The sequence below is a fragment of the Theropithecus gelada genome, chromosome 19 (assembly GCF_003255815.1).
Source record: "Theropithecus gelada isolate Dixy chromosome 19, Tgel_1.0, whole genome shotgun sequence".
In the NCBI taxonomy this organism is placed as follows: domain Eukaryota; kingdom Metazoa; phylum Chordata; class Mammalia; order Primates; family Cercopithecidae; genus Theropithecus; species Theropithecus gelada.
In genome coordinates this window covers 39,172,369-39,193,639 of record NC_037687.1, presented here as the reverse complement: position 1 = coordinate 39,193,639, position 21,271 = coordinate 39,172,369, and the positions used below count along the sequence as shown (strand labels likewise).

At 48.6% G+C, this 21,271-nt stretch overlaps 1 protein-coding gene across 1 annotated transcript in view; it reads right to left on the bottom strand.

Annotated features, from left to right (window-relative positions):
- Positions 1 to 1,425: 1,425 nt before the first annotated feature.
- Positions 1,426 to 21,271, bottom strand: part of LOC112612587 (cytochrome P450 2F1-like) — a 131,320-nt gene continuing 111,474 nt past the window's right edge. The window contains 7 exon segments of the mRNA XM_025367303.1: positions 1,426 to 1,905; positions 4,488 to 4,541; positions 4,544 to 4,628; positions 5,195 to 5,385; positions 13,016 to 13,154; positions 13,767 to 13,943; positions 14,291 to 14,451. Coding sequence (XP_025223088.1) covers positions 1,724 to 1,905; positions 4,488 to 4,541; positions 4,544 to 4,628; positions 5,195 to 5,385; positions 13,016 to 13,154; positions 13,767 to 13,943; positions 14,291 to 14,451 — 989 coding nt within the window. The 3' untranslated portion in view covers positions 1,426 to 1,723.

The following is a 21,271-nucleotide window of genomic DNA, read 5'->3' as shown; positions in this document are numbered from 1 at the left end:
CTTTTTTTTTTTTTTTTTTTTTTGAGACAGGGTCTCACTCCGGTCTCCCAGGCGGGAATGCAATGGTGCAATGATAGCCCATTGCAGCCTCGACCTCCCAGGCTCAAGCAATCCTCCTGCCTCACTTTTTGTAGAATCATGTCTCACTCTGTTGCCCAGGCTGGTTTCAAACTCCTGGGTTCAAGTGATCCTCCTGCCTCAGCCTCCCAAAGGGCTGGGATTACAGGTGTGAGCCACCTCACCCGGTCCTGCTGTCTTTTTCTCTGTCTTGGTCTCTCTGCCTCTCTGGTTTCAGGTCCTCACAGCCTTTACCTTCAAGTCTGTCACCAGGATACAATTTCTCCCACCCTAGCCACCCTAAAGGTGAGGCCAGAACTGTGGGGAAAAGAAAGAAAGATCAGACTGTTACTGTGTCTATATAGAAAGAAGTAGACATAAGAGACTCCATTTTGTTCTGTATTTGAGATGCTGTTAATCTGTGACCCTATCCCCAACCTTGTCCTTGCAAGAGACATGTGCTGTGGTGACTCAAGGTTTAATGGATTTGGGGCTGTGCAGGTTGTGCTTTGTTAAAAAAGTGACTGAAGGCAGCTTGCTGGTTAAAAGTCATCACCATTCTCTTAATCTCAAGTACCCAGGGACACATACACTGCAGAAGGTCACAGGGACCTCTGCCTAGGAAAGCTAGGTATTGTCCAAGGTTTCTCCTCATGTGATAGTCTGAAATATGGCCTTGTGGGAAGGGAAAGATCTGATTGTCCCCCAGCCTGACACCTGTGAAGGGTCTGTGCTGAGGAGGACTAGTATAAGAGGAAAGAAGGTCTCTTGGTAGTTGAGATACAGAAAAGCATCTGTCTCCTGCCTGTCCCTGGGCAATGGAACATCTCGGTGTAAAACTGTAAAACTCGATTGTATGTTCTGTTTACTGAGAAAGGAGAAAACCGCCTTAGGGCTGGAGGTGGGACGTACTAGCAGCAATGCTGCTCTTTATGCACTAAAAAGGTTTATGGAGATGTTTGCATATGCATATCAAGGCACAGCAATTTTCCTTAAACTTATTCATGTCACAGAGATCTTTATTCATATGTCTTACTGCTGACCTTCTCCCTATGATGATCCTATTATCCTGCCACTTCCCTTTTCCTAAGATGGTAAAGATAATGATCAATAAATACTGAGGGAACTCAGAGACTGGTGCCGGCGTGGGTCCTCTGTATGCTGAGCGCCGGTCCCCTGGGCCCACTTTTTCTTTCTCTATACTTTGTCTCTGTGTCTCATTTCTTTTCTCAAGTCTCTCGTTCACCTAACGAGAAACGCCCACGGGTGTGGAGGGGCAGGCCACCCCTTCACAGAACTAGCCAGTGTCTCCCTCTCTGCAGCCAGCTCCCTTCTCCCCATCCTAAATGACTGTCATCCTCCCTTTAATTCAGCCAAGACTGGTTTGAATCTATTACAAATGTACTAAGAAATGATACAAAAAGCCTAGAAAAGGGCGTGCCATAGAACAAGCTCTGTGGGTACACATCTTCCACACATCTGCCTCTGCCCTGCAGACTGGGTACAGATTGGAGGGATGGGGGATGGGCACGTGGCAGGCACAGTGTGCAGGGAAGACAGCGTGACTGCCAGAGGGACGAAGGCAGACTGTGGACCAAGAAGGAGATGGAGCAACCCACATGGATGGGTCTCATCACCCACAGGCTAATCTGGAAAGGCCGGGGCATTAGCACGGGAGCAGGCACAGCTGGAAAGGCCGCGGCAAATTGCCAGGACCTGAGCTGAGCCGGGTCAGGTCGATGTCCTCGGGCGCACCCAGCGGCTGCAACGAGAAGCTCTGCAGGATGGCGGTGAGGTACAGAAAGAGCTCCATGCGTGCCAGCGACTCGCCCAGGCACAGACGGCGCCCTGCGGGGGTGGCAGGGTGGGGAGGGGCGGTGAGATAAGATGAAGTTAAAGGCTGCAACCCCACATTCCCAGAGGAAAACATAAGAGGAAAGGAAGACAACAGCTGGGGACGTCACAGATTCACCCATCTGAAGATCTGGGAAAGATGCTTTAAACTGTGGAGTGGAATGACCCGGGCTGCTTGGGTTCGAATCCCGGCCCTGTCACTACTAGTTTTGTGATCCTGGACAAACCACACTTTCTGGGTATTTAAAATGGGGATATGAAGGCTGGGCGTGCTGGCTTAGGCCTGTAATCCCAGCACTTTCGGAGGTCGAGGGAAGAGGATCTCTTGAGCCCAGGAGTTTGAGAGCAGCCTGGGCAACACAGCAAGATCCCGTCTATATATATATAAATATATATTTTAAATGTGCAAGGTGGCACATGCGTGCAGTCCCAGCTGCTTGGGAGGCTGAGGCGAGAGGATCACCTGGGCCCAGGAGATCAAGGCTGCAGTGAGCCATGATTGCACCACTGCCCTCCAGCCTGGATGACAGCAAGACCCTGTCTCAGAAATGAAAATAAAAGGAGGGATAGTAACAGTGCCTCATGAGGCTGCTGTGAATGGTAAACACAGGGAAAGCAGTGAGGTTATAAGTAGCTTACCATGCACTACTCTAAGCGTTAGATCACCATTCTAACAACTCCAAGAGGCAGGCCTTAATATATCTCCATTTTATAGATGTGGACATTGAGGCACAGAGAAGTGAAGTAACATACCCAAGGCAACACAGCTAGGGGGTGACAGACGGGATGCAAACCCTGCTGGAATCTGGGCTGCACATTTCCAGAAGAAAACATAAGGTCTTAGCTGGGCTCTTGTACAGCCAGCACTTGATGCACAGTAGGCAACATGGTAAGTTGCCTATTATTATGCCAGTTTTTTGTTTTTTCTTTTCCTGCCACTGAGTAAAGAGGGAAGTATTTTTCAGCAGGGTAAAGAGGAAAGCCAGAAAAAACCCAAAAAACAAAAAACAAACAAAAAAACCCCCCTAGAACCACCTCAACTGCGCCACCCAGTGGAGAGGTAGAAAATGACCACTCCCAAGTTAAATTATTATTATTATTATTTTTAAACATTTTATATATTTTTTAGTTTTGGCTAGTCAGTATTTTTTATTGTAGAGAAAGGATCTCGCTCTGTTACCCAGACTGGAGTGCAGTGGCGTGATCATACTCAGTGTAACCTCAACCTCCTGAGCTCAAGCGATAATCCCACCTCAGCCTCCCAAGTAGCTGGGACTGCAGATGCCTGCCACCACACCCAGGTAATTTTAACATTTTCAGTAGACAAAGGATCTTGCTATGTTGTCCAGGCTGGTCTTGAACTCCTGGCCTCAAGTGATCCTCCCGCCTCAGCCTCCCAAAGTACTGGGATTACAGGTGTGAGCTGATGTGCCTGGCCCAAGTTAAATAATTCTTATAATAATAATTTATTTTTTTGAGATGGAGTTTTGCTCTTGTTGCCCAGGCTGGAGTGCAGTGGTGCAATCTTGGCCCACAGCAACCTCTGCCTCCTGGGTTGAAGTGATTCTTCTGTCTCAGCCTCCAGAATATCTGGGATTACAGGCATGTGCCACCATTTCCTGGCTAATTTGTTTTTGTTTTGAGATGGAGTCTCGCTCTGTCGCCCAGGCTGGAGTGCAGTGGCACTATCTCCCCTCACTACAAGCTCCGCCTTCTGAGTTCACGCCATTCTTCTGCCTCACCCTCCCGAGTAGCTGGGACTACAGGCGCCTGCCACCACACCTGGCTAATGTTTTTTGTATTTTTAGTAGAGACGGTGTTTCACCGTGTTAAGCAGGATGGTCTCGATCTTCTGACCTCATGATCTGCCTGCCTTGGCCTCCCAAAATGCTGGGATTACAGGTGTGCCTTCCTGGTGAATTTTGTATTTTTAGTAGAGAGGGTTTCACCATGTTGGTCAGGCTAATCTTGAACTCCTGACCTCAGGTGACCTGCCCGTCTAGATCTCCCAAAGGGCTGGGATTATAGGCGTGAGCAACCGCTCCTGGCTGTTAAATTATTATCATTATTTTTTTTTTGAGACAGAGTCTCGCTCTGTCACCCAGGCTGGAGTACAATAGTGCAATCTCGGCTCACTGCAACCTCCGCCTCCCGGGTTCAAGCGATTTTCCTGTCTCAGCCTCCAGAGTAGCTGGGACTGCAGGTGCCCGCCACCACACCCAGCTAATTTTTGTATTTTAAGTAGAGATGGGGTTTCACCATATTGGTCAGGCTGGTCTCGAACTCCTGACCTCAGGTGATCCGCCCACCTCAGCCTCCCAAAGTGCTGGGGTTACAGGTGTAAGCCACCATGCCCAGCCCCAAGTTAAATTATTAATCAACTTCCCCACCTCGCTTCACGAGGATTTTAGTCACTACTTGCTTATAGGCGCAGAGTTGAGAGGAGGAATGAATGTCTCTGTACATCCAAAGCTGAGAATGGGTGGAAGGAAGGAGTGAGAGGATTTGGCAGGTGGAATTAGGATAAGGAATGTAGGTAGAAATTGGGCCAGAAAGACTCTGATTCCTGCCCTCACCAGCTGAGAAGGGCGTGAAGGCTGGGCTCTTCTTGAAGGACTGATTGGCATCCAAAAATGCTCGTGGTTGAACTCCTGGGGCGTCAGGAACTGGCTGGGGTCGTAGTGGACGGTGTTAAGGAGGGTGATGATATCGGTGCCCTGTGTGGGTGAGGAGGTGGAGTTAGCAGTGTAGGAGTGCTGGGAGGCTCCCATACTAGTTTCCATTTTATTGGGCTGGGTGTCCTGGGGACTTGATAAGGGGTGGGTGGGTGGGGTATAGGACTCAATCAGGGGCCAGGGAAAAATGTGTGGGTGTCTAGGGTTCCAAGTGATGGGTGCTATATGCTGTGTTATTGGGGACTTTGGCAGGGATATGGGAAACCCCCATCCTTTGTGGGAGCAGATATGGGGTTTCTGGGAAAAATGAGGGGGCCCTGAGAATAGCGTTTAGGCACAGGGGATCCCCAAGATGAAGTTCCAGACCCCAGGGCTTCCAGGGAGGGTTTCTAGGAAGGGGATTTGTCATGGGTCTAGTCCACTATGATATGAGATGGGGTCCTGGGAAAGGCCCGAACTTCTGGATTTGAGGGTCTGAGATGTCTGTAGCTAGGGCTTGGGATGCCAGTTGCTAAGGCCTGGGGTGTTGATTGCTAGTGCCTGGGATACTCCTTGCGAGTTGTAAGAGCCTGCGATGCCTCCTCTTAGGTTTGCCAGGCCTAGCGCACGTTGGGTATCAGGAAGCCGCGAAAGGCCGTGTCCCGAATGACGCGGTGCCGCAAGTTCATGGGGATGATGTCTGCAAAGCGCTGCACCTGGTGGATCACCGGGTCTGTGTAAGGCATGGTACTGCGGTCCTCCAGCGCCGCTGGCAGTCGCGCGCGTCCCACTGCGAGGTCGATCTCCTCCTGCACGCGGGCTGGAAGGGGTGGGGGAGGAGGGGTCAAGGATATCAGAGGCGCGACAGGGCAACCAGGCTGGGAAGAGGTGTGTGCTTGTGTGGGGAGGGGTCTAGTCAAAGCCTCCAAGCGCGGGGCGCCACTTGGGGCACACGTGAGAATTAGCTAGAGCTGGTCCGCTGGGTGGCTCATGCCTGTAATCCCAAAATTTGGGAGGCCCAGGCGGACGGATCCCTTGAGCCCAGGAGTTTGAGACTGTAGGGAAAAGAAAGAGAGATCAGAATGTTACTGTGTCTATGTAGAAACGGAAGACATAAGAAGTTCCATTTTGATCTGTACTAAGAAAATTGTTTTGCCTTGGGATGCTGTTAACCTGTGACTTTAGCCCCAACCCTGTGCTCACAGAAACATGTGCTGTATGGAATCAAGGTTTAAGGGATCTAGGACTGTGCAGGATGTGCCTTGTTAACAATATGTTTGCAGGCAGTATGCTTGGTAAAAGTCATCGCCATTCTCCATTTTCGATTAACCAGGGCCACAATGAATGGTGGAAAGCCCCAGGGACCTCTGCCCAAGAAAGCCTGGGTATTGTCCAAGGTTTCCCCTCATTGAGACAGCCTGAAATATGGCCTCGTGGAAAGGGAAAGACCTGACTGTCCCCCAGTCCGACACCGGTAACGAGTCTGTGCTGAGGAGGATTAGTAAAAGAGGGAGGCTTCTTGTGGTTGAGATAAGAGGAAGGCCTCTGACTCCTGCATGTCTCTGGGAACAGAATGTCTCAGCGTAAAACCCAATCGTACATTCATTCTATTCCAAGATAGGAGAAAACTGCCCTGTGGCTGGAGGGGATATGCTGGCGGCAATGCTACTCTGTTACTGTTTGCTACACTGAGACGTTTGGGCAGAGAGAAGCATAAATCTGGCTTAGGCACACATCCGGGCACAGTACCTTACCTTGAACTTATTTGTAACCCAGATTCCTTTTTTTTTTTTTTTTTTTTTTTTGAGACAGAGTCTCGCTTAGTCGCCCAGGCTGGAGTGCAGTGGCGCGATCTCGGCTCACTGCAAGCTCCGCCTCCCGGGTTCACGCCATTCTCCTGCCTCAGCCTCCCGAGTAGCTGGGACTACAGGCGCCTGCCGCTTCGCCCGGCTAATTTTTTGCATTTTTATTAGAGACGGGGTTTCACCATGTTAGCCAGGATGGTCTCGATCTCCTGACCTCGTGATCCGCCCGCCTCGGCCTCCCAAAGTGCTGGGATTACAGGCGTGAGCCACCGCGCCCGGCCAACCCAGATTCCTTTGCTCACATGTTTTCCTGCTGACCTTCTCCCCTCTATGACCCTGCTCTCCTGCCGCATTCCCTTAGCCGAGATAGTGAAATTACTAATCAATAAATACTGAGGGAACTCAGAGACTGGGGCCAGTGCGGGTCCTCTGTATGGCACCGGTCCCTTGGACCCCACTGTTCTTTCTCTATACTTTGTCTCTGTGCCTTATTTCTTTTCTCCGTCTCTCATCCGGCCTGACAAAAAATACCCACAGGTGTGGAGGGGCTGGCCCCCTTCATCTGACGTCCAACATGGGTGCCTTTCTCTAAGGCGAGGGTACGCTAAGAACATGAACATCGAGGACAAGCGGATGAGAGATTCGCGAGTATGTCCGTGGTCAGCCTTGCAGTAAGCTTGTGCGCTTGGAGGAACCCAGGGTAACAATGGGACAAACTGAAAGTAAATATGCCTCTTATCTCAGCTTTATTAAAATTCTTTTAAGAAGAGGGGGAATTAGAGCTTCTACAGAAAATCTAATTACGCTATTTCAAAGAAGAGAAGATAGCATTTCAATTTCTGATGCCCCTGAAAGCTGTATAATAGATTCTGAAGAAGAGGCAGGGACAAAATCCTGGAAAGTTCACATTGTAAATATGTAGCAGAGTCTGTAAAGGCTGGGTCAACTCAAAATGTTGACTACAATCAATTACAGGAGGTAATATCCTGAAACAAAATAAAATTGAGAGGAGAAGATCCAGAACCATTGGGGCCATCAGTGCTAAAACCACAACGGCCACCTGCTCCGCAGTGGAGTGAAAGCTGGGGGAGGGAGCCCGAAACCCCGCTCACTGCGACTTGGCTCACTGCGCCCATTATTACGCAACCTGCAGTTCATTATGGTAAAAGAGCAATTCAGACTCACCCCGCAGTGTCCTGTCTGGGTTGAACAGTGGCTGCTCCCTAAGAAAAAGTTGGGGGCGCTACATAAAATAATTAAAAGAACTATTTAAAAAAGGGCATGTTTCACCCACTTTCTCTCCTTAAAATTCTCCAGTGTTTGAAATTCAAAACAAATCCAGCACATGGCACATGCGGACTGACTTAAGAGCTGTTAATGCCGTAGTTCAACCCATGGGCCTCTCCAACCCGGGTTGCCCTCTCTGGCCATGATCCCCAAAGACTGGCCTTTAATTATAATTGATCTGAGTCTGGGTGTGGTGGCTCACATCCGTAATCCCAGCACTTTGGGAGGCTGAGGCGGGCAGATCACGAGGTCAGGAGATCTAGATCATTCTGGCTAACACGGTGAAACCCCTCTCTACTAAAAATACAAAAAATTAGCCGGGTGTGGTGGCCGGCACCTGTAGTCCCAGCTACTAGGGAGGCTGAGGCAGAAGAATAGTGTGAGCCCAGGAGGCGGAGCTTGCAGTGAGCCGAGATTGTGCCACTGCAGTCCAGCTTGGGCAACAGAGCGAGACTCCATCTCAAAAAAAAAAAAAAAAAAGATTGATCTGAAGGATTGCTTTTTTACCATTCCTCTGGCAAAACAGGATTTTGAAAATTTTGCCTTTACTATACCGGCCATAAATAATAAAGAACCAGCCACCAGGTTTCAGTGGAACGTGTTACCTCAGGGAATGCTTAATAGTCCAACTATTTGTCAGACTTTTGTAGCTCAAGCTCTTCAACCAGTTAGAGATAAGTTTTCAGACTGCTGTATCATTATGTTGATGATATTTTGTGTGCTGCAGAAACAAGAGACAAATTAATTAACTATTACACATTTCTGCAGACAGAGGTTGCCAACGCAGAACGGACAATAGCATCTGATAAGATTCAAGCCTCTACTCCTTTCCATTACTTGGGAATGCAGCTAGAGGAAAAGAAAATTAAACCACCAAAAATATAAATAAGAAAAGACACATTGGCCGGGCGCGGTGGCTCAAGCCTGTAATCCCAGCACTTTGGGAGGCCGAGGCGGGTGGATCACGAGGTCAGGAGATCGAGACCATCCTGGCTAACATGGTGAAACCCCGTCTCTACTAAAAATACAAAAAACTAGCCGGGCGTGGTGGCGGGCGCCTGTAGTCCCAGCTACTCGGAGGCTGAGGCAGGAGAATGGCATAAACCCGGGAGGCGGAGCTTGCAGTGAGCCGAGATCGCGCCACTGCACTCCAGCCTGGGTGACACAGCGAGACTCCGTCTCAAAAAAAAAAAAAAAAGAAAAAAAAAAGAAAAGACACATTAAAAACATTAAATGACTTCAAAAGTTGCTAGGAGATATTAACTGGATTCGGCCAACTCTAGGCATCCCTACTTATGCCATGTCAAATTTGTTCTCTATCTTAAGAGAGGACCCGGAATTAAACAGTAAAAGAACATTAACTCCAGAGGCAACTAAAGAAATTAAATTAAAGAAAAAATTCAATCAGCACAAGTAAATCCCTTGGCCCCACTCCAACTTTTGATTTTTGCTACTGCACATTCTCCAACAGGCATCATTGTTCAAAATACTGATCCTGTGGAGTGGTTGTTCCTTCCTCACAGTACAATTAAGCCTTTTACATTGTGCTTGGATCAAATGGCTACATTAATTGGTCAGGCAAAACTACAAATAATAAAATTGTGTGGAAGTGACCCAGACAAAATCATCGTTCCTTTAAACAAGGAACAGGTTAGACAGGCCCTTATCAATTCTGGTGCTTGGCAGATTGGTCTTACTGATTTTGTGGGAATTATTGACAATCAATACCCAAAAACAAAAATCTTCCAGTTTTTAAAATTGACTACTTGGATTTTACCTAAAATTGCCAAATGTAAACCTTTAGAAAATGTTCTGATGGTGTTTACTGATGGCCCCTCGAGGCCAATTATATCATAATTGTACGGGCCAGACTCACTCATATTCACAGGCCCCATCTATCTTGCCCATTAATCCGGCCTATGATAGTGATTTAACTGAAACACTGGACCAGATTTATAGAAGGTTTGAATCACCCTATCCATGGAAATGGGGTGAAAAGGGAATTTCATCACCTCAACCAAAGTTAGTCCTGTGACTGGTCCTGAACATCCAGAATTATGGAAGTTTACTGTGGCCTTGCACCACATTAGAATTTGGTCTGGAAATCAAGCCACAGGAACAAGAGATTATAAGCCATATTATACTATCAACCTAAATTCCAGTCTGACAATTTCTTTGCGAAGTTGTGTAAAACCCCCTTATATGCTAGTTGTAGGAAACATAGTTATCAACCAGATTCCCAAACTATAACCTGTGAAAATTGTAGATTTTTTCCTTGCATTAATTCCACTTTTAATTGCAGCACCATATTCTACTAGTAAGAGCAAGAGAGGGCGTGTGGATCCTGTGTCCATGGACCAACCGTGGGAGGCCTCGCCATTCATCCATATTTTAATGGAAGTATTAAAAGGAATTCTAACTTGATCCAAAAGATTCATTTTTACTTTGATTGCAGTGATTATGGGCCTTATTGCAGTGACAGCTACTGCTGCGGCTACTGGAATTGTTTTACAATCCTCTGTTCAAACTGCAAAATATGTCCATGATCGGCAAAAGAATTTCTCAAAATTGTGAAAATCTTAGACCCAAATAGATCAAAAATTGGCAAACCAAATTAATGATCTCAGACAAACTGTCATTTCGATGAGAGATAGGCTCATGAGCTTGGAACATCATTTTCAGTTACAGTGTGACTGGAATACGTCAGATTTTTGTATTACACCCCAAGCCTATAATGAGTCTGAGCATTACCGGGACATGGTTAGACACCACCTGCAAGGAAGAGAAGATAATCTTACTTTAGACTTTTCAAAATTAAAAGAACACATTTTTGAGGCATCAAAAGCCCATTTAAATGTGGTGCCAGGAACTGAGGTAATCGTGAATGCTGCTGATGGCCTCGCCAATCTTAACCCGGTCAGTTGGGTTAAAATCATCAGAAGTTCCACTATTGTAAATTTCATATTAATCCTTGTATGCCTGTTCTGTCTATTGTTAGTCTACAGGTGTATCCAGCAGCTCTGAAGAGACAGTGACCAGCGAGAACGGGCCATAATGACGATGGCGGTTTTGTCAAAAAGAAAAGGGGGATATGTAGGGAAAAGAGAGATCAGACTGTTACTGTGTCTATGTAGAAAAGGAAGACATAAGAAGTTCCATTTTGATCTGTACTAAGAAAATTGTTTTGCCTCGAGATGCTGTTAATCTGTAACTTTAACTCCAACCCTGTGCTCACAGAAACATGTGCTGTATGGAATCAAGGTTTAAGGGATCTAGGACTGTGCAGGATGTGCCCTGTTAACAATATGTTTGCAGGCAGTATGCTTGGTAAAAGTCATCGCCATTCTCCATTCTCGATTAACCAGGGGCACAATGCACTGCAGAAAGCCGCAGGGACCTCTGCCCAAGAAAGCCTGGGTATTGTCCAAGGTTTCCCCCTACTAAGACAGCCTGAAATATGGCCTCATGGGAAGGGAAAGACCTGACTGTCCCCCAGCCTGACACACATGAAGGGTTTGTGCTGAGGAAGCCTCTTGCGGTTAAGAGGAAGGCCTCTGACTCCTGCATGTCCCTGGGAACAGAATGTCTTGGTGTAAAACCTGATCATACATTCATTCTATTCTGAGATAGGAGAAAACCGCCCTGTGGCTGGAGGCGAGATATGCTGGCGGCAATGCTGCTTGGTTACTCTTTGCTACACTGAGACGTTTGGATGGAGAGAAGCATAAACCTGGCTTAGGCACACATCCGGGCACAGTACCTTCCCTTGAATTTATATGTAACCCAGATTCCTTTGCTCACATGTTTTCCTGCTGACCTTCTCCCCACTATCACCCTGTTCTCTTGCCGCATTCCATTAGCCGAGATAGTGAAAATAGTAATCAATAAATACTGAGGGAACTCAAGAGACTGGGGCCGGTGCGGGTCCTCCGTATGCTGAGTGCCAGTCCCCTGGGCCCACTGTTCTTTCTCTATACTTTGTCTCTGTGCCTTATTTCTTTTCTCTGCCTCTCGTCCCGCCTGACGAAAAATACCCACAGGTGTGGAGGGGCTGGCCCCCGTCAGAGACAAGCCTGGACAACATGGTGAAACCCCGTCTCTAAAACAAAATTTAAAAATTAGCTGGGCATGGTGGCGCACACCTATAGTCCCAGCTACTTGGGAGGCGGAGGCTGGAGAATCGCTTGAACCCGGGAGGCGGAGGTTGCAGTGAGCCGGGATCGGGCCACTGCACTCCAGCCTGGGCAACAGAGCGAGACTCCGTCATAAAAAAAAAAAAAAAGGAAAAATAAAAAAAAGAATTAGCCAGGGTGGAGCTTGGTGAGGTGGAATAGCAGACAGAGCTGTGGGGGGGGGCCAGGCTGTGTGGGAGAGGTAGGGTTCCCTGGCAGGTGTGTGGCTAGGGCTCTGGGAAGACTGTTAGCTGGGCTCTGGAGCCGGAGGTGGACGTATGCAGTGGTGGACACGGTCGGAACAAGGCAAGACCAAGTGGGTGCAGGTGGGGAACGGTGGCTGACACCTGTAACCCCAGCACTTTGGGAGGCCGAGGTGAAAGGATTGCTTGAGCCCAGGAGTTGGAGACCTACCAGGACAACACAGCTAGACCCTGTCTCTACAAAATATAAAAAGTTAGCTGAGTGTATTGAGTGTGGTGGTGCACGCCTGTACTCCCAGCTATTGATAAGGCTGAGGTGGGAAGATCTCTTGAGCCCAAGGGGTTGCAGTGAGCTGTGATTGCACCATTGTACTCCAGCCTGGGCGACAGAGTGACTCTGTCTCAAAAACAAACAAAAAACTAAGCAGAGCTGGGTTCAGTGGCTCAGGCCTGTAATCCCAGCACTTCGGGAGACTGAGGCAAGTGGATCACTTGAGGCCAGGAGTTCGAGACCAGCCTGGCCAACTTGGTGAAACCCTGTCTCTACTGAAAATACAAAAATTAGCTGGATGTGGTGCTGTGCACCTGTAATCCCAGCTACTTGAGAGGCTGAGGCAGGAGAATCCCTTGAACCCGGGAGGCAGAGATTGCAGTGAGCCGACCGAGATCACACTACTGCACTCCAGCCTGGGTGACAGAGCCAGACTCCATCTCCAAAAAAACAAAACAAAAACAAAAACAGAAAAAAACAACTAAGCGGGTGGGATGTGGGTCGGGATTCGGGCAGGCTGCGTGGACCTCATGGTCTGTGTGGGTGGGATCGGCCTCCGTGTGGGTTTGTGGGTTTGGCTTGGACTCCTGGGGTCAGCAGGAGGCTACCTCAGACCTGGGAGGCCGGGCTGGAGGCGGGGCTGTGGCTCCCTGCTCTGGGGGGAGGCTGGAACACATGGGCACCTCCGCGCTGCTGTGTGGGTGGGCCTCACCTTGAACTTTCGGGTACTTCATGAGTGCCGGGAAGGCGTGGCGCAGCGTGGTGCCCACCGTCTCGGTGCCGCCAAAGAGCAGGTTATGTGTGGTCATCAGCAGGGTATCCATGTGGAAGTGGCTCAGCGGGTCCTCCTCCTGCCGGGGTGGAGGGGTGGGGACGTGAGCCAGGGATGGAGACCCCTTCCCTCTAGACCAGTACGACTGCTGCTGGGGGCCCATTCAGTCCCAGCTGGGTTTAACTTTCTTTCCCTAGGAGAGCTGGGGAACGCAGCAGGGCAGGGCTGGGAAAATCTCAGCTGCAGGGCCTACAATTAACTTCTTGGACAGAGCTTGAATGACTTCTTGTTTTTTTTTTTGTTTTTTTTTTGTTTTTTTAAATACGTTTTATGTATGTATGTATGTATTGCAGAGACTGAGTCTTACTATATTGTCCAGGCTGGTCTCGAACTCCTGGACTCACGCGATCCTCCTGCCTCAGCTGCTGGGATTATAAGCGTGAGCAACTGCGCCCCCCGCGCCCTCCCCCGCCCCGCCCCGCCCCACCTCCTTTGATGACTTCTTAATCAGCTGTAATTGGAGGTGGCTGCGAGTGGCTCCTGGCTCCAGCCCAGCTGGGCCAGATGATTCAGCTTCTCCAGGGAGAAGGTCCCCCAACCCTGCCCCATCTGGGGTCCCTGTGGGTTTGAGGCAGGGGCAGCAGGAGAATTTCAGGTCAGACTAGAGGTGGGATTTCCAGGTTGGGATTACCTCTGCCATCTTGGTGAGGAAGCAGTCGATGAAGTCCCGGGGAGATCTGGGATCTAGAGAGGCCTGGTGGTCGTGGACGCTGTGGGCGATGAGGTCTCTCAGGCACTTGAAGTTCTGGAAGATGCGTTGGTGCGGCCCGGGCACCCAGTCCAGGAGGCTCGGGAAGATGTTGTACAACTGCGGACCAGACAGAGTGGGAGGGTTTTGGAGGAGGACGAAGTGTGTTCAGGGGCGAACGGGTTCTGTGTGGATGAGGTAGGCAGGGACTGGGTCTCGAAGGGTAGCCAGGTTCTGGAGAGGCCGGGGTTGGGGTTGGGGCTGAGGGGGAGTGGGAAGGACGGAATGGCGGCCATAAATGCTCAGCGGAGGGGAGGGGGCGTGGCCGTGTAACTCTGGGCGGGGTCAGATGGGAGGGGCGGGCCCTGGGAGGGCCATTCGCAGCCCTTTCCCCGCCCACTGTTTCCTCTCCATTCCTAGATCCTGGGGACCCCACACCCCTTTCCTGCTGGACTCAGTTGGGTGACCTCGCCCCAGGGGCTGCTCATGATTTGGAAGTTGTCATTGATAAGGCGGATAATGGTGAGCAGACGCTCATCATCGTAGTCGAAGCGGCTGCCGAAGAGCACGGAACAGATAATGTTGGACACTGAGCGACGCATCGCAAACGTGGGGTCAAAGGGCTCGCCTGAGGGTGGGGAATGGAATGGATCAGGAAGACGCGATGTGCAGCACACCAGACCTCATGCAGCAACACCATTAATTTGCACACAACATCCGACTCAAGCATGGCAGCGTGTCTTGCGGTGCAGAACACAGGCACATGGTCACAACATGCTGCTTAACAACACCCCAAAAGCATGTGTCAGTGCCACAGACAGCACAGAACCCACAACTTCCTGCAGCACATCCACAACAACAATACCCAACCACAGAACCGGCTATTCTTGGCAACACAACACACAGCACGCAACATAGCACAAGGCCATCATCAGGCATTACGGAACACAACAACACAGGGCAACAGAACACTCAGCAAATAGGATCACAGTAGATGCCAACACAGGACACTCCGTGACCTAACAACCAGCCTGGAAACATCCCAAGACATGGTAACCACACACCAACACATCATGCCAGCATACAGCTCCATAATCCACACAACACACACTAGTACACAGCAACCCAGCAGACAGCACCCAACACACGATGTGACATCACAACACGTACAATCAAGGCAGCAGAACAAAGGACACACTATGCAGCAACGCAACAACGTTGGCAGCCAGCAGATGACACAACACAAAACCACATGCAGCGCCTGACAACTCTAGGATCCCACCCAGAAATATCTCAACACAACACCTAGCATCTGGCTGTCCAACAGCTGAACAGACCATAGTAAATACCGAACAGCACATTTCTTTCTTTCTTTTTTTTTGAGACGAAATCTCGCTGCGTCACCCATGCTGGAGTGCAGTGGCACGATCTCGGTTCACTGCAACCTCTGCCTCCCGGGTTCAAGCGATTCTCCTGCCTCAGGCTCACAAGGAGCTGAGATCACACCCGGCTATTTTTTTTTTTTTTTGTATTTTTAGTAGAGATGGGGTTTCACCATGTTGTCCAGGCTAGTCTCGAACTCCTGACCTCAAGTGATCCGCCCACCTCGGCTTCCCAAAGTGCTAAGATTACACGCATGAGCCACTGTGCCAGACCCAGTTTTTGTATTTTTTGTAGAGACAGGGTTTCATCATGTTGCCCAGGCTGGTTTCGAATTCCCGAGCTCAAGTGATCCACCACCTTGGCCTCCCAAAGTGCTAGGATTACAGGCGTGAGCCACCATGCCTGGCCAAAACAACACATTTCAACACAGCACCCAGGACACAATAGCACAGCCCAGAAAACCAGATCTGGAGTTAGATGGATGCGGTTTGAATCCTCATTGGTCTCTTAGTCTTGGTGTGACTTGGCAAACTGACTTCCTTTCTCTGAGTGTCAGTTTTCTCATCTGTAAAATGGGTCTGGTGGCACTTCTCTCATCATGGAGCTACTATAAGGAGTCAGTGAGTGTGTTTATAAATAATAATATGTATTATTCTTGGTGTATATGCATATGTCTTTATAGGGATCTATGTTTCATGTATCTGGATATATCTGTGAGTGTGACTGCTGGGTCCTATGATAAGTGTATATTTATAAGAAACTTCCAAACTTGCTTCCAAAGTGGCTGTGTCATGTTTTCACTCCCTGTAGTCCCAGCTACTCAGGAGGCTAAGGCACTAGAATCGCTTGAACCCAGGAGGCAGAGGTTGTAGTGAGCTGAGATCATGCCACTGTACTCCAGCCTGGGCAACAGAGTGAGACTCGGTCTCAAAAAGAAAAAAAAGAAACTGGCCTTAGGTACCTACCTCCTGGCCAGGTCGCAAGGGCATATTGAGCTGGGCCAGGGCTCTGGTGCCAGGGGCTAGGCTGGGTGGACAGCCCCTGAGGTCAAGGGTCTGGGAGGCCAGGTAGAGGTGTGGGTACCCCTACAGGTTCATGGGTGTGCACCAGGATTGCTGTTCCCAGAGGAGCAGAGGAGGAAGTGTTTGGAGGTCCTGGGGAATTTGACACCCTAGGTCCCAGGCATATGGTGGGATGGAGGTGGTGCCCATGCTGTTGTTTCAGTTCTGGAAAGGCCGGTTGGGGCAGGCCTGGAAGAGGGCTGAAGGCTTGATGATGGCATTATATAGCTCCAGTTTCCCTTGGCATCTACCCCCTACTTCTAAAGGGAGGGTGCAGTGTTGGATACACACCAACCCTGTAAGCAACGTTTCCCTTACCCTAGAACTTGGTTAAGAGGGGCATAATGAGGCCGGGCGCGGTGGCTCATGGTTGTAATCCCAGCACTTTGGGAGGCCGAGGTGGGTGGGTATTCTATTTGCCCTACCATCTCCACTCTCCACCATGGCCTGTCTTTTTTTTTTTTTTTGAGACGGAGTCTCGCTCTGTCGCCCAGGCTGCAGTGCAGTGGCTGGATCTCGGCCCACTGCAAGCTCCGCCTCCCGGGTTTTACGCCATTCTCCTGCCTCAGCCTCCTGAGTAGCTGGGACTACAGGCGCCCGCCACTTCGCCCGGCTAGTTTTTTGTATTTTTTAGTAAAGACGGGGTTTCACCGTGTTAGCCAGGATGGTCTCGATCTCCTGACCTCGTGATCTGCCTGTCTCGGCCTCCCAAAGTGCTGGGATTACAGGCGTGAGCCACCGTGCCCGGCCGACCTGTCTTTTAGAAGGGCGGCCTCTATAAACTGTACCACCCATGCTCCCTTCACCTCTACATTAAAAAAATTTTTGGGTTTGGCCAAGGGAAGGTTGAGAGAAGAGCAATGTCAGATTATTTTGCTTGCCTGTGTGATAGCAGTGGTTGTATTCCTCTGCCAGAACCATGCCCTCCTGCTGGGGGTTCTCTTTTACCCCTATACAATCAGTCTCGGTTTCAGATACTGCTCCCTCTCACTGCACTTTTCAACCTAGGGACGATGATGGCTTCTCCTTATTGTAGGCCATAAAGTACTTCAACATCTTATAGGTTTCCTTCACACTGCCTTCCACTTTGTAAAAAGTCCCTCCATTGGCCAGGCGCGGTGGCTCACACCTGTAATCCCAGCACTTTGGGAGGCCGAGGCGGGCAGATCACGAGGTCAGGAGATTGAGACCTTCCTGGCTAACACGGTGAAACCCCGTCTCTACTAAAAATACAAAAAATTAGCCGGGTGTGGTGGCGAGTGCCTGCAGTTCCAGCTACTTGGGAGGCTGAGGCAAGAGAATGGCATGAACCCGGGAGGTGGAGCTTGCAGTGAGCCGAGATCGTGCCATTGCACTCCAGCCTGGGTGACAGAGCGAGACTCCGTCTCCAAAAAAAAAAAAAAAAAAAGGTCCCTCCATTAAGCGCTTATATTTTTCTGCTGGGATTCTGATGGTCAAAGTCTATCAAATGAATGCATCATAATTTGTTTAACCAATATCTTGGTGCACATTTTGATTTCCCATTTTTCAGTATGTAAACAGTTCTTTGATGAATCTGGGTGATTTTGCACACTTTCATGTACATCGTAGGAGACATTACTACAAGTGGAGTTAACTGAATCCAAGAGTATGCTCTTTTGTTTTTTTGTTTTTTTGTTTTTTTGTTTTTTTTTTGAGGCGGAGTCTCGCTCTGTCGCCCAGGCTGGAGTGCAGTGGCGCGATCTCGGCTCACTGCAAGCTCCGCCTCCCGGGTTCCCGCCATTCTCCTGCCTCAGCCTCCAGAGTAGCTGGGACTACAGGCGCCGCCACCACGCCCGGCTAGTTTTTTGTATTTTTAGTAGAGACGGGGTTTCACCGTGTCAGCCAGGATGGTCTCGATCTCCTGACCTCGTGATCCGCCCGTCTCGGCCTCCCAAAGTGCTGGGATTACAGGCTTGAGCCACCGCGCCCGGCGAGTATGCTCTTTTGTAATTTAGACAAAAGCGTTCACATTACTGTCCTCTGAAGCCGTACCAATTTACAGTTCCACGAACCGTAACTGAGAGTAAGGATTGCTCTGGGAGGCTGAGGCGGGAGTGTATACCAGCCTGGGCCATATAGTGAGACATCATCTCTACAAAAAAAATTAAAAATTTTTTCTACTACTAGGGTGTGGCAGAACGCACTTGTGGTCCCAGCTGCTTGGGAGGCTGAGGTGGGAGGATTGCCTGAGCCAGGGGGTCAAGGCTACAGTGAATTTCGATTGCGCCACTGCATTCCAGCCTGGGTGACAGAGGAAGACACTGTCTCAAAAAGACCAAAAAACCCACCCCAAACAACAAACAAAACAAGAGGCCATGATTTCACACCCAGTCATCTTAATAGCTCAAGTTTTTTTTTTTTTTTTTTTTTTTTTTTTTCTTTTTTTTTTTTTTGAGACGAAGTCTCACTCTGTCACCCAGGCTGGAGTGCGGTGTCACCATCTCGGCTCACAGCAACCTCTGCCTCCTGGGTTCAAGTGATTTTCCTGCCTCAGCCTCCTGAGTAGCTGAGATTACAGGTGCCTGCCACCATGCCTGACTAATTTTTGTATTTTTAGTAGAGATGGGGTTTCACCGTGTTGGCCAGGGTGATCTCAAACTCCTGGCCTCAGGTGATCCACCCACTCCTGACTCCCAAGGTGCTGGGATTACAGGCATGAGCCACCACACCTGGCCACCTTTTACAGTTCTTTGAAGAACTGCTTCAGGATCTTGATCAAGAGTGGGATATTTCATTCTGATCTTTATAATTTCAAACATCCAAGTTTCTGATAGTCTATGATTTTAGAGACCAAAATTTCTCAGTGAGTAATAAAATAAGAGTCATACAACAAAGAAGATTGTTGTGACAGTTTACAGCTGCAGCATGTTTTTGGGAGAAATGTTGCTTCCTGTTGACTTTACATCTGGATCCACCTGTAACTGTTCACTCATGCTGATGAGTGGCAGGGCCGATTTTCCACTTTCCAGTTCAAGATAAAGACAGTTTCCATTTGTCTTACCTGTGATGTATGGCTTGATTCAAAGATGAAATATTACCCCCAAGAGTAACTTTCACAGTAACTGATACCAAAAAACCAACACGTCAATTCTCAATTATTTATTTTATTTTTTGAGTGATCATGATAAATAAGAGACTAGAGGAAGGGCAAGCAGCTCTAGTTTCAGATAAGCATTTAAAAAATATACTGTACAAGTTATTCATGAGACATTTACAATGTTTTAATGTCAGAATTTATTTTTCCAAAATAAATACATCAAAATTAAAGATAGTTTGAACTTTAAGAAAAAAAATTTTTACTTTAAAAAAAGTTAACTATTGCCAGGTATGGTTGCTCATGCCTGTAACCCCAGCATTTTGGGAGGCCAAGGTGGAACAGGAATTAAAACAAATTAAAGAATGTGTAAGCAAAAACTCAGTTGTATGTAAGAAAACCCAATTCCCCCTGAGGAAGAGGAAGAGCTGGAGTCCTTTAAAATTAACTGCCTGTTTTTCTGTGGTTAGTGAGCCTTATCTCTACCTTTCCCAGGCATTGTGAAGACTCTGTTTCTCTAGCTGTGCAGCTGCAAGGTCACTAGACAGATAATCTCAAGTCATAAAACATGTTGTTCCTTGAAAAGTAAGAAATGATGTAATGCATGTCTCAATTGAATAACTGTCTTTGTTTCTCACTTCTGTTATACGCTTTCCCCTGCAAAGATCTCCCCCCACCCCATGAAATGCTTAAAAGGCAACCGGACTCTTTGTTCGGGGCTCAGTCTTTTTGAATATTAATCTGACTGGGCCGGTGCACCTAAATAATAATAAGAAATCCTCCTCAACCCTTCGGTCTCTTTGATTCCTAAATTATCCCCTGCAAAGGCAGGAGAATTGCTTGAGCCCAGGAGTCAGACCAATCTGGGCAACGTAGTGAGACCCTGTCTCTATAAAAGATTAAAAAAATTAGCCTGTGGTCTCAGCTACTTGGGAGGCTAAAGTGGAAGGATTGCTTGAGCCCAAGATGTCCTGGCTATAGTGAGCTATGATCATGCCACTGCCTTCCAGCCTGGGTGACAAAGCAAGACCTTGTCTCAAAAAAAAAAAAAAAAAAAAAAAAAGTTGGGCTGGGCGTGGTGGCTCACGCCTGTAATCCCAGCGCTTTGGGAGGCCCAGACGGGTGGATCACCTAAGATCAGGAGTTCAAGACCAGCCAGACCAATATGGTGATACCCTGTCTCTACTAAAAAATACCAAAATTAGCCAGGTGTGGTGGTGTATACCTGTAGTCTCAGCTACTCGGGAGGCTGAGACAGGAGAATTGATTGAACCAAGGAGGTGGAGGTTACAGTGAGACGAGATCGCGCCATTGCACTCCAGCCTGGGGTGACAGAGTGAGACTCCATCTCAAAAAAAAAAAGTTAATTATTGTCTTTCTTATTCAGATTGGGCACAAAATAGGCACTCAACAAAGTTGTTTGTTATTAGTGCCTATTAATTGGTTATTTTTAGAGCTGGAGCAGGTAGTATTTCTCTTACATCACAGACTCTGGTGGGAGGGACCTGGTGGATGAGACATGTGATTCCACAAATAGCCTATGCCAGCCTTCCAGCCTCACATGGCTGAGAGTAAGTGTCTTGGCGCCAGACTGCCATTTTTTTGTTTGTTTGTTTGTTTTTGTTTTTGAGACAGAGTCTCGCTCTTTCGCCCGGGCTGGAGTGCAGTGGCGCGATCTCGGCTCACTGCAAGCTCCGCTTCCCGGGTTCCCGCCATTCTCCTGCCTCAGCCTCCCGAGTAGCTGGGACTACAGGCGCCCGCCACCTCGCCCGGCTAATTTTTTAATATTTTTTTAGTAGAGACGGGGTTTCACCGTGTTAGCCAGGATGGTCTCAATCTCCTGACCTCGTGATCCACCCGTCTCGGCCTCCCAAAGTGCTGGGATTACAGGCTTGAGCCACCGCGCCCGGCCCAGACTGCCATTTTTTTTTTTTTTTTTTTTTTTTTTT